This window comes from Haliotis rubra, unplaced genomic scaffold (assembly GCF_003918875.1).
Source record: "Haliotis rubra isolate DU_JTF1 unplaced genomic scaffold, ASM391887v1 Scf1, whole genome shotgun sequence".
Lineage (NCBI taxonomy): Eukaryota > Metazoa > Mollusca > Gastropoda > Lepetellida > Haliotidae > Haliotis > Haliotis rubra.
This window is the reverse complement of record NW_025764891.1, coordinates 1,665,360-1,678,405: the sequence shown is the minus strand read 5'-3', so window position 1 is coordinate 1,678,405 and position 13,046 is coordinate 1,665,360. Positions and strand designations below refer to the sequence as shown.

General features: G+C 38.5%; 2 protein-coding genes across 2 annotated transcripts; both read left to right on the top strand.

Annotated features, from left to right (window-relative positions):
* Window positions 1–7,390: 7,390 nt before the first annotated feature.
* On the top strand, window positions 7,391–10,034 carry LOC124286735 (acid-sensing ion channel 2-like). Its single transcript, XM_046723194.1, has 5 exons — window positions 7,391–7,526; window positions 8,004–8,188; window positions 8,291–8,444; window positions 8,752–8,814; window positions 9,246–10,034. The coding sequence occupies exons 1-5, from the start codon at window positions 7,391–7,393 to the stop codon at window positions 9,854–9,856; spliced, it is 1,149 nt and encodes a 382-aa protein (XP_046579150.1). The 3' UTR covers window positions 9,857–10,034.
* Window positions 10,035–11,160: 1,126 nt separating this feature from the next.
* On the top strand, window positions 11,161–12,575 carry LOC124258253 (acid-sensing ion channel 3-like). Its single transcript, XM_046692648.1, has 3 exons — window positions 11,161–11,253; window positions 11,745–11,846; window positions 12,159–12,575. Exons 1-3 carry the CDS (start codon window positions 11,172–11,174, stop codon window positions 12,233–12,235), a joined length of 261 nt encoding a protein of 86 aa, XP_046548604.1. The 5' UTR covers window positions 11,161–11,171; the 3' UTR covers window positions 12,236–12,575.
* Window positions 12,576–13,046: the final 471 nt, after the last annotated feature.

Here is a 13,046-nt window from a genome sequence, read left to right as displayed (position 1 = left end):
TGTACCCATGTTGGGAATCGAACCCAGGTCTTCGACGTGATGAAAGAACGCTTTAACCACTATACTACCCTACCGCCCCTCAATCAGTAAGACAAAATATGCTGCCAAGTTACAGCCATCTGCTTATAAACAACGAGTATGAGTCTATTTTAAAGCATATTTAGTAAACTTTACTAACTACTAGTAGTTTATATTTATCATTCGAAATAGTAACACGTTTGGTATGGTAAGTACTAGTACGTCAGGTGTATCCGATAACATGTGTATGACGTATCAGATTAAAAACAACAATGCATTTCTTACCTAGCCAAGACATAAAAGAATGTTCTTTCCAGCCTAATTTCTTAACATGCTGAACTCGGAGTCTATCAAAAATATATTGATACATCATCGCAGTGGCTCTGTGACCACTTCCCAGCACTAATGCCAGAGCCTTCACTTTACAAATGTGTACAAGACTTCATGTTACGTGTGGATTATGCGCGATGTGAGAGGGGATGAACGTTCACTGTGTGTCAAGTAGCTTATAGGATTTAATTGTAATGCTTTGCCGTCGAAGTGGAAAATATATTAGGATTGCCATAGCGTTGAAGAATGATCACACGTGCAATGTGTTGAGAGGAGAGACAGTAAATTGCTTGCATAATAGAAGTACTGCTTGTAGATAGATAAGGGACCGTTCATAATTTATGGCTAGGGGGGAGGGGGGCTGATGATGATGATTTTTATGGAGAAGCATGTACAATGTGAATGACCCCCCCTAAAGTACATGTACAAAATAAGTGACCCCCCTTCCCATAATTTCTAAGCATAATTTTAAACATAATTTTATATACAAAATTGCTGACCCCTAGTGATGTGTACACAACTGATGACCCCCTTAGCTCCCAGAACAAAATGGGTGCCCCCCTGTAAGTCATCATCATCACCCCACCCCCCACCCTCCATACCCATAAATTATGAACGGTCCCCAACTACATGTCCTTGCAATCACGGTATTGTAAACACGGAGCTAGACATGACAGTTTGCATTGTTTTAATATGTGCACGATACATCCACGTTTTTTAAATGATTATTGTAGTTAGTGCAGGTTCTCTTTACATATTGCTTTTTAAATCTATGGATTACATATTGTATGAAACGTTTTTCCTGTAAATGACTTTACATGAACAAGAATTTAAATATCTTTGATAAATTTAGTTGTATTCATTTTATAATACATGTAGCTTTAGAATGGAACGTGTTCTTAGTAATTTCAGCAATGTCCTTGGAGTTTGTTTGCAAGGCGTGGAGTTCCGATTCTATTTGTATCACCATGGTTACACGTCACAACTCTTTTTGGCCTACTTTGATCTCAAGTTTATATAACATATCAGATTCATTATCATTTACTCTGTCAGTTTCATATCATATTTGTACTCTCCATATGTCATGTAACATCACATTTCCCATGTAATATATGATACCTGTATATACCTTTTTTACAAAAAAAGTATGTACGTTTGCACATCAGATTTAGACATAGAGTAGGCTTTGTGTAATTCGACACTGCTCTGGATTGGGAAAATATCGGATTAAACAGATGTCACATTAGAGAGAGTCTTAACCCTCGTGTGGCAACAAGCATGACATGAACGTTTTTATATGATAATGTTAGGGTCTGTGCCTGGACCAAAACGTAGATAGTCAACTGAACTTTTTAAATCTTTATGCAGTTTTTACAATAAAAAAAAAGAAGTGAAATCTAGCATCATTTGTCCGATTCTTACGAATACTCATTCAAGAATCTAGCATAATGTAAACATTATAAACATACTTTTTGTTTTTCTGAATATTAAATGTCAGCGCTGGAGAAGAATCAGATTATCCGACAAAGTAGGTTCCATTGGTCGTAAAAGGCAAAATGGATGTGAAAGGGATATGAATGGATCAGTGATGACACCGGGTATTTGCAAAACAAACCGGTGAACATGTCCTAGTGATTAGCATAGTCAGGTAGATGTCTTGCTTTGAAATATTCAAAAGGGAAATACAATGTATAGCATGTATCAACAAGGAGTTTATCATGTTTAGTACCATGTTTCCAGGCTGTGTGAGTTTTATTTGGCAAACACAGGAGCTTATACGTAGGTATAATTTAAATCATTTGTGTATGGTGATTAAATGAAGTTTTGCTATCAATGAATGTTAGATTAAAAAACGTTTATATTTACATTTGGGTTTGTTTGTCTTTTAGAAGAAGTCTTTGGAATGACACCCTGTGGGTATAGATATGTGTAACATAATAGACAATTTAGATAATATCTCAGCATAATCAGTAAAAAACCTTAGTAAGTGAAAACACTTGGATCTAAAACGTAAAAAGTATTCTTTTGATCCGATAATTGGGATTTCCAACGCTGGAGCTGGTCTCAATATGACCCGTGCGTGAGTGAGTATGGTTTTACGCCGCTTTTAGCAATATTCCAGCAATATCACGGCGGGGGACACCAGAAATGGGCTTCACACATTGTACCCATGTAGGGGAATCGAACCTCACATGGGTGTTCCCATTTCTGGCGTGACGAACGAATGCTTTAAATATTGCACTAAAAACTAAACTCAGTCCCAGTCGGCAGTCATTGACCCGTGAAGGAATCCGTGTGTCGTGTCTTAATACATTTTTGTTCATCGATCAATCAACTTTTATGTTTCTGGGAACAAAGTGCTGCGCATCTATCCTGCGGGTATTTCAATCAGTAAGTGAGTGAGTATGGCTTTACGCCGCTTTTAGCAACATTCCAGCAACATCGTGGCGGGGGACACTAGAAATCGGCTTCACATACTGTACCCATGCGGGGAATCGAACCCAGGTCTTCGACGTGATGAAAGAACGCTTTAACCACTATACTACCCTACCGCCCTTCAATCAGTAAGACAAAATATGCTGCCCAGTTACAGCCATCTGCTTATAAACAACGAGTATGAGTCTATTTTAAACGCAGGAATATAGGTAAATAATTCATTTTATTGAGATTTCAAGATCGATTTGGATACAAAGTTCCCGAACTCCTTTGTAAACTAACTTCAAATTGCTGAAAAGGAAAGTAAAAATCCAACACAACATACAATTCTGACAGACAGACACTTTATTCAGTAATAGGCGACTGGCCCAAAATACATTCATAAATGTGATAAGAAGTTACATGCGTTTTACCAGGGAGACTATATAACGTTGTAGATTGTCCCTGGTTTTACATAAAAACATCAGACCACCTCCGTGGTGTAGTGGTTAGAGCGTCCGCCCGGAGAGCGGAAGGTCGCGGGTTCGATCCCCGACCGCGTCATACCAAAATACGTTAAAATATGGTACTGGTTGGTCCCTGTCTGGCGCTCGGCATTAATGGGTAAAACAAGGACTGGTCGGCTCGGAGTCAGTATAATGTGTCTGAGTGGGGTATTCATGCTTCACTGCGGCATGGTATCTCAGTGGGCTAGCACTATAAAACCAGCTTCAGTCAGGGCTAGTACAAGCAGACGCACATACACATACACACGCATGCACGTCGTCATATGAGCGAAATATTCTCAAGCACGACGTTAAACCCAATTTCACCTCACCTCACCTCATAAATACATCAGAATCTCTTATTTTCCCAACATTATATAAAATACAATTCCGGTGGTATATAAGCGGCAACTCGTTTCAATGGTCATGTGAGTCCATTATGCGATTCCGACTATCATGAACATGTGTTTATGTTTGCAAAGACAAGTCAGGTGATTTACCAAAATATGAGGGGAACACAGCGATAGGGAACGACGTCGATCAGAATTTCGACCGCCGATGCGTCAAAGTTGGAAAAGTCCTCGACATTTCTTGAGTAAAACGTTTTGAAGTCTTATTAAAGAAATTTAATCAAAGAAACAGAAAAAAGATATTCAGTATATTTTAAAAGCCATATACATCCAACACTGAAGTTATCAATATGACCATATCTTTCTATCAGAGACTACAACATTTGATTTAATCTACAATTCTGTTGTTTGTAGTTACGTATAAGTTTGATATACGAGTACATTTAACGATGGAATTAGCTTGAAATTACGAGATCCTTCGTGTGATAGAAAGAACCAGAGATCGCCTTAACAACGCGTAGACAAGAAGAAGTAAATTCCTTGTAATGAGTCCATCCTGGAACGTGCATCTCTGAGCAGAAATAATACCATTGATGGATTATATAAATGTCTGATTTCTATCAGTTAACTAATCTACCATGAATGGTAATTTGAGTGTATTTGAAAGAAACACATGTTACGCTGAATGGTGAAATAGATAGCACTGATGGTAATAAGATGGTTACAGAGCAGACATCGATATCAATCGAACTGGATATCAGAAGAACACATTGGACTGTTTGGGTACATTAGCCTTTGTTGAAGCATAATTGCTGTTTGATTATCTTGCTGTGGACACCTGCTCTCATCGTTGAATGGCTGGGCGTATTGATAAAGAAGCCGTATATAAGACGTGATTAGGGCGTTTGACAAGCCCCTGAGTTGGAAGGTACTTCTTGAAGAAACGTAAGTAATGTTAATATTTTGTCATATACTCCTGGAACAGTGTCATACAGAATACTGTTAATATGAAGTATCAGAAGAAGCATTTGAAAGGATAGACAGTGAACGTTTACAAAATATGTGAATTTAAACTGTGAACGAAAATGAATATTTTCAATTCCCAATTATCTGAAGAAAGAGATAAATAATTTCATTGGTAATCAAAGTGGAAGGCATTAGTGATGACACAAGACAGTTAGTCACTTTTCAAAATCGAATTCAGTTTCTGTGGTGAAATAGAGTATTTCAGTGTTTGAACAAAAGTTAATGTTTCGTTCGAAAATACACGATGCGATTTATGAAATGTCTCTTTTTCATGTAAAGATATAGAATGTAGTGCCCAATTAGTAAGAAAATTGCATCTGTGAAAAGTTGGTTGGTTGTTTTTTAATGCCGCACTCAGCAATATTCCAGCTATATGGCGGCGGTATGTAAATAATCGAGTCTGGGCCAGACAATCCAGTGATCAACAGCATGATCATCGATCTACGCTATATGCCGCGACTCATAAATCATCAACGTGGGCATGCCATAGGTATGCGTATTGCTGGACAACTTTCAACTTGTAATAACTCGGGTTTGACCCATCATGTACTAACACGTGTATTCATACAGCGTTTCCAAAACCCCTGAATCCAATTCGTTTGTGGTTTTGTAAATAACAGGAAAACAATAATCAATGCATTGAAAAAGGAACGCACTCCAACTCATTTCTATGTAACATATGCATTCCTCTCATAATTACAACGTCTAAACTATGTCTAGACATGAAACTAGAAAGCCTAAATAATTTATGATATATTATAAATGGCATCTTCTTCACGACTCTCGATCCTATCTGCTTGCCACAAAGATCAACATACGTTTTAAAATCTTTATAGTTTCAAGTTATTGAGTAGACATTTTTTTCAGTTCCAAGATGCAGCTATCTGGGAAGATAGCTGAAAATGTCGGTATATCTGGAGTGAAACAGATATTTGAAAGAGACAGTGGACTAATAAGAAGGTAATTCCTGGTTTAGTTCACAGTCGATTTCTCATTTAGTGAAGAGATAGATCGTGAAAACCTTTCCATAACCCTAAGATAGTTCTGCTTAAACTAAACCATATATAAATGTCGGTTTAGTGTTTGAAGCCGCAGGCCTTTACAACTGTTCTAAAACCGACAGACACTCGTAACGTGCTTACAAAATATGTACAAGCTTACCAAATCGGGGCCAGTATGGGATTAAATACTGTTACATTCTGGGACATTTAGATCCGTTGTCACTACAGGTGCCTTCACGGAAAACATTTATACAACGCTGTCATGACAAGACGGATAAAGTAATGTAATCATACTACAAAGTCGAGTGATCTTTAATTTCTTTTGAATAGAACTAACATATATGATACTCTGACATGTATGGTATTGTTATCTAACAATTATGTTACTGACTCTTGTAACCGATCCAATTTAGGATCATCTGGGGTTTGTCGCTGCTGTCTGTGACGGTCTGCTTGGCGTTGCAACTCTACGACAACATCCATCTGTATTTGTTGTATCCGACTACAGTCAGCAGAAGGATTATCTCCCCTGACAGCATGGCATTTCCGGCCGTGACCTTGTGCAACATCAACCCACTGAGGTACGTGGATCGTTAGTGGGGAGATTATTTTCACGTTTAAAGCGATATTGCACGAAATGACACAAGAGTGGACGCCGAGGTTTCATTGTTGAAAGTATATCAAGATCGGTCGAATTGTGAGACGAATGTGCAGTCGCTAAATTAGAAGCAATGTTAATATTTGTGGACCAATCAATCAATAATACTCATCCGTTACCATCTGACAGAGGAAGACAGTTGCAGGAATCTAACCGTATACATGAATGTGCAGTGCCAATTCTTCCGAGTGTGTTCCAAACCAAACACAACGTTGAAACCAGGAAAACGTAATGAACAACTCAAGGCCTCATCTAATCCTGAAAGACAGTTCAGTTTCTTATCTCAAGGGGTGCTCAAGATATAACCAGGCAACCAGGTTCTTTAATATCCCAAGCGTTTTACATTTATGCGTATTTGCGTATTTGATGTTCGTTCATTTCCACTTAAAAGAAAGTCTTTATAAGATAAAATTCAGCATTGTTTGTTTTGCTGGCAATACTTTGCAAAATCGATATCATAAAATCCTCATTACCGTCAAAATTATGTCTTCATCAGAACACGCCGATTGTTCGCCATGGAGGAAGAAAGTCACGGCTCTCCGACTGTTTACCAGGCTATTACTGAATACTACAGGTTGATCAACCCTTCTCCTGGCTCAAGTGAGGGACAGACAGACACATGGACACAGAAGTTCCTGGAAGTCTTGGGACCATACTTGGACAGGATATCCCCACGTGACCTCTACACAACAGCGTCACACAAGGCGGATATGTTCATACATAGGTGAGAAGGATTCATGTATACTATTAAAAAGAAGGCGATATTCAATACACATGTGCCACGACTATTGATATTTATACCTTAAATGAGATGAATAGTAGACGGTGTAACAGGGACACCTTACTTGCCTTATTTGTTGACCATCAGATGACGATAGATTTTGTTATCTGACTGACCAAAGCACCCAACCATTACGTCATTTAACACAAAAAGTCAACACTGGTGTTTACTGATTTTGAGTGTTTTATTTCATGCAGTGTTCACAATGAACCCTGTTTGGAGAGTGTAAATGTATAATTCTCTATTTTAGAATAGTATAGTAACCTAAAACAGTTTATTAAAATTATTGTGATGCATATTTAACAATGACGTATTCGGTATTCAACAGGTGTGAGTGGAGGAATGAGCGCTGTGGCCCCGACGACTTCATCCCAACACTCACAGATGCTGGCTTGTGCTACATCTTCAACCAGAACTCGTCTCTCTCCACTGACAATCCAGGTCAGTTACACCTCCATTCGTCAACAGATCTCACTGATGATTAATTATTTCTATTCTGTGACTATCGACTGAACGGTATGCTATGAATGAACCTCTCTCATTATGACGCCACTGACTATTCTTCATCTACTTCTCTTCATTCAGTGAAATGACCAACCGGTAGTCGACGCTACCCATTGACTGTGTTTCTGATTTAAATCAATAGTTTCCTTCCACTGGTGTAAAATATATATAGCTTTAGGAATCAGCTATGCACCCTCGGATTAAAGGTCACTTTGACGTGACCTGCATGAGGAAGTCCTCAGACCTACTTATTTTACTGACATCGGTTTTTCGCTATAGGCAAAGCTGATCAATTACCTTAGGACAAATGTCTATGTTCTGATAAAATAGAATAGATTTCAAACATCTGTCATTTCATATCACGAAAGTGTCCTATTTGTAAATGCGTATTAATATGTTAATTACTTTGCACAGGAAGCGATGGGGGTCTGAGACTCGTTCTGTCTCTGGAACCATGGGACTACATTCGTGGACCACGTGGTACGATAGGCGCATTAATCTACATCCATGACCAATCAGAATTCCCCACACTGACAACCAGTCGCGGAGTTTCGATTGCATCTGGTACATGGACTTCTATAGGTTTAGAGAAAACCAGGGTAAGGGTAACTCATTGTGTACTATTCTACAAGGCGAATGTACGGTTCTTAAAAAGTATAAAACTCACTGATAACAGACACTGAAACTTATTTGTATCACAGGAGACGAGTCTAGCTGCTCCTCACGGAAATTGTGAGGATACACTTCTCAAAGAACTCCCTCTTGGTACCCAGTACACAACCACCAACTGCATAATTAACAATCTCTACCGGTACATCCAGAAAACCTGTGGATGCCGGCACTTCTTCATGCCAAGTGAGTTGTGTATTCTAGATTATACAATATAAGGCGTCAATACCAGAGAATAACAGTCTCTACTTTTTACCGAATCAGGTTCCACGGTGCGTAAAAGGCACAGGAGTTGTGTAAATGATATGAATGGACCACAGAGAGTAAACGATGACACATGTGGACGTGGGATCAAATCCAAAAAGGCCTTGAAACCTTCTCCAATGCCTGTAGTCTGGCACATTAACCTGATACGTTATTATATATATACTGCTAAGTCTATCAACAATTCCGATATTATCACCGACTGTTTTCAATGTTCAAATTGTTTCAGGTATGCCAAATACAAGCTACTGCACATTTTCAGAGCTGATCGGATGTGTGAAGGATCGATTAGGTGAACTACTTATCGTTTTAATAGTTTTCTTTGCGTGAACAAAAATTGAACTTTAAAACGAACAAAAATCAGATTCTACTCTAGTCCATATTAAGTATGCGAAGATGACTTAAGCGAAGGTGTCGACGTAGAACTTGAAATGCTAAATTCTGAATTGTTCCAATACGTGGACTGTTTTGACAACAACGGGTCAGGATAGCGATGACACATTGACTCACTTTTGTACTTCGGTTTTGTTTTCATCTTGTCCCTCATTGTCCCGTCATCGTGAAACTTAACTGTTGCTCTTAGTTTCTTAAAAGTGTGAAAATGTCTGTACAATCATTTCTAATTGGACTACAGTTTCAGTTTTGCTTCCTAGATTATTGGTCTTGAAAGAGTGAAATGAACTGAGAGAATATAGATACGTTCATTTGGTATATTTCTTTCAGACAAGATGGACAATGCAACCCCGATCTCAAACTGCACCAGCCCGTGCAACGTGACCCGTTACGATCTCATCCTATCTGAGGTGGATATGTCCAAGAGGTACACCATAACATCGCGTCTGGAAGACCAACGTGACAACAGTGACTGGCCAGATAACCCGGATGAGAACCCCATCTACGTGCAGTCCTGGGCACTCCTTAATGAAATCAACCCCAGATTTACAGACGATATCTCAACCCTTGCAGATCTGCTGGAACATATATATCACCTAAGCAATAAAATCATCACCGACTTTCCCATCTTCCAGGATGCCTTGAATACATCAGACTTGTACCAGACTTTCGACGACTTTCGGTTTAATTTAAAGTTACGAACAAATATTCAGATTGGTTCCAAATCTTGTACACATTCGGCGAATCTGAAAGGATGCTTGACAGCCTTTATCGCAGCGGAGCAGGTTATCAATACCAATGCTATAAAGACTTGTTCTGTCTCTGAAGGTTTCTTCTATGACATTAAAGAACATTTTGGAAATTTTGAGGAAGCTGTGTCTATGTATGTTGAAGGAAGCGCGACAGAAACAAACAAGAGAGAAATTTTTCATGGCCCCTGAGTAAGGATGTCAACAGGACTGTAGGTCTCGACACGATCAAAGACGAGTTTGCTAGACTACATGCCAATGTTTCTGCTCTTTTGGAAACGTATGGTGACTTAGTATCCCAATGCAAATCTTTCGAAGAAGCCACCGAAGAATATTGGGCGAAATCATTGATAGGCAAAGCTGAGGTTGAAGACATGATTAGGTAGGTGCACTGTCTAACTTCTACAGTAAGAGTCTCGAGAAGGGCAGTGCCAAATGGTGGTAGCTGTTTGATACTGTGCATGTATTATTTCTCCAGTAATATTTAACAGGATATTGATACCGTATGTTTTGTGTACACCCTGTAACAATCTCAAGATGCTCTGACATCTACATGCGTTGGTGTACATGGTGAGAACATTAATCTGAAAGGACACCTTTTATTTAGATTCAGGGCACATTTTATTTAGATTCAGTTCATTACATGTGTATGCTTGGAGTTATGCTTGCCCTTGAATTTATATAAACATAACTCTAAGCCTTAAATATATCCGCCGTGCGTTTTATATTCTGAGCAGCCTTTCTGTACCATTGCATTTGAGGTAATGATTTTTGAACGTTGTTGACGATATACTTCCCATCATAAGTTTATACTCACTAGTGTAAATATAGCCACTTACTTCAGTCAACTGTTCTAAACTAAATTTTGCAAAATATTCCACACTGTTTAAAGGTACTATTTACATATGAATTGATGCATTGTACAACAAATTCATAACGTTGAAAAGATTATTGCCATGACTTCAATAAATGATAAAATCAGTACAACTTGGCGAATTCTTAACAAAACTTTACACCAAAACGTAGCTGTTTACATACACGATATTTGCACATGCTTTTTAGCAATTTGATGCTAATAAGGTTTGATAAGGTTTGCAGTTGGTTCCCCCAAGGCAATGGAGAAATCAATCTTCGATGTAACCACACACACGCACGCACGCACACACACATAACATATAGTGAGTGTTTTAAGTGAGTCTAAAGTATTGATGGGAAGTATATTTGGATGTTAATTTGTTTTTCAATTTCAAGGTAATGCTTTCTTCCCAGTATTGGCTGGACTTCAATTGTAAATACTCATCTTACAATAGCTTTTGTGAAAAGAATACATTCAACGATTTTGATACCAGTGGTTAGACAGCAACTGAAAACGTTATTCGGGTAAATGCAACCTTCCAAAACGTATCCAAAACTTTGTCATGACGTTCTACGTTTGCTGGGATAACAGAAAGGCCGTTGAAACGGAGACAAATTACTCATTACATTTAGGAATCCCGGGCCTAACCTGATGAAAGTTGACATCGGCCTGGTCGACATGTCGTACACTGAAGTCAAACAGATGGAAGGCTACCCATGGTTGTCTCTGATTGGTAATAGCATAGTTTCTTCGGGCAACAAACAAATTGCAATGTCGTTGGACATGTACTCTTATAGTGTGTTTTCGGACGCTTATTTGCAAATGTACGAATGAGCAAAGGTTACATTTTCATAATAATATTTAAAAATAATTCGTTCAAATGAATACAAAAGAAGACTCAATATACTTTCCTTTGCCCATCAGCATCTATAAATAGATTTATTGTATCAATAGTTATTCTATTTTCAGATATTTTTCAGATAAATAATACTCCACTGGGTATCAACAAACTATTGTTTGAACTATGATGTTCTTGGTTTACAATTGTATTGTTAAAGAATCGGATACAATCCCTTTGTCAACATGTAGTATTTGTGTGCATGGCATCTTTATTTACTTCTTTTGTTCTTAAGCAATATCTGTTCCAGATGTTATAGTATTCAATGTACACCAAAGTCTGCTGTAGACTCCCGTGTATTGAACACGACACTGTTCTCATTGCAGGTGATATTGGTGGAACACTTGGGCTGTGTCTGGGTGGAAGTGTGTTAACACTGGTGGAAATTGTTGACGTCATCGTCACGTGGGTTTTCTTCAGAGATAAAGGTAAGATTAAAAAGTTAAGCTGTTTAGGAAGAAACATTTTAAAGCAGCGCCGTATACACCTGGACCAGACAGTCCAGTGATTGGCATCATGAACATCAATTTGCGCTATTTTGACTCGATGTCATGCATTACGCAAGTTAGCGAGCTGACCATCTCATCTCGTTGGTACAACAAGCATGGGTTGCTGAAGACCAATTCTAACCCGTATCTTCCACGAGTTTAACTATAGAATATATAGATAATAAGCTGAATTTATATTTTTATATTTATTTTAAGGATATGATACTTTTTAGCAAAAACGTTTTGTTCCAGATAAATATGAACACAAAACTGAAATGGAGAAAGCACCAGACAAGGGCACAGATGAACCAATACACTGCCAGTCATAATGTTCCAAGTAGTCGGAATGATCACGGCAATTTGAACTTGAAATGGAGTGGAAAGCATGTGTTTCTTGGCCGTGTCAAATAGTTATGTCAGTTGATCTATAGACCAAGTCTCCAAACAAATTGGACAAAGTACTGTGACTATGTGTCCAAGTCCATCAAGCTGTGAATGAGTACCTCGTAAGAATGGGAATGCTACTTGGCGCGCTGCACGAATTGTATGATCCCCAGGGAGTTGAGATTGAAACACCCGATGTACCATTGAGACTGACATCCAATTATCGAGGGAAAAACAAAGCGCTTTGAGCATGCAGGTAGATGGGATGGACTATAGCGCTATATAATTACCCATATAATAATTAATTATACATTGTCACATTTCAGGCCTGAACATTCAGTCTATCCTCTGCTAAAATTAAATAAGGTCTTAGTATGCTTCAGACGTTTATGTCTCTGTTTACCACTACAATATTACAACTGTCTTACATATGGCCGAGGTTTCATTCATGTGTTGACCAGAGGTAGCATCGGCCTATGCATCAACGATAACAAGCATTTGACAAGGAAGTGAACCTGAACAACAGATCCCGTTAGTCGCCTCTTAGGTCAGGCAAGCGTTGCTGAGGACCAATTCTAACCGTGATCTTCACAATAAAAGTCATACTATTGCGTTTGACATGAAAACATACCCGACAAAAAACATTTTCATATTTATAAGAAACATCGGCAAAAGGGAATGTCGATTGTTCGATCCCACAATATAGTGAGTGAGTTCAGTTTTACGCCGCACTCAGCAATATTCCAGCTATATGAC

Bases quoted from the DNA above. Each gene is read 5' to 3' on its own strand.
- LOC124286735 (XM_046723194.1), top strand. From the start codon at position 7,391: ATGACGTATTCGGTATTCAACAGGTGTGAGTGGAGGAATGAGCGCTGT. The intron at 8,445-8,751 runs GTGAGTTGTGTA...AAATTGTTTCAG, and splicing joins CCGGCACTTCTTCATGCCAA to GTATGCCAAATACAAGCTAC. The intron at 8,815-9,245 runs GTGAACTACTTA...TATTTCTTTCAG, and splicing joins ATGTGTGAAGGATCGATTAG to ACAAGATGGACAATGCAACC.
- LOC124258253 (XM_046692648.1), top strand. From the start codon at position 11,172: ATGAAAGTTGACATCGGCCTGGTCGACATGTCGTACACTGAAGTCAAA. The intron at 11,254-11,744 runs GTAATAGCATAG...TTCTCATTGCAG, and splicing joins CCCATGGTTGTCTCTGATTG to GTGATATTGGTGGAACACTT. The intron at 11,847-12,158 runs GTAAGATTAAAA...GTTTTGTTCCAG, and splicing joins GGTTTTCTTCAGAGATAAAG to ATAAATATGAACACAAAACT.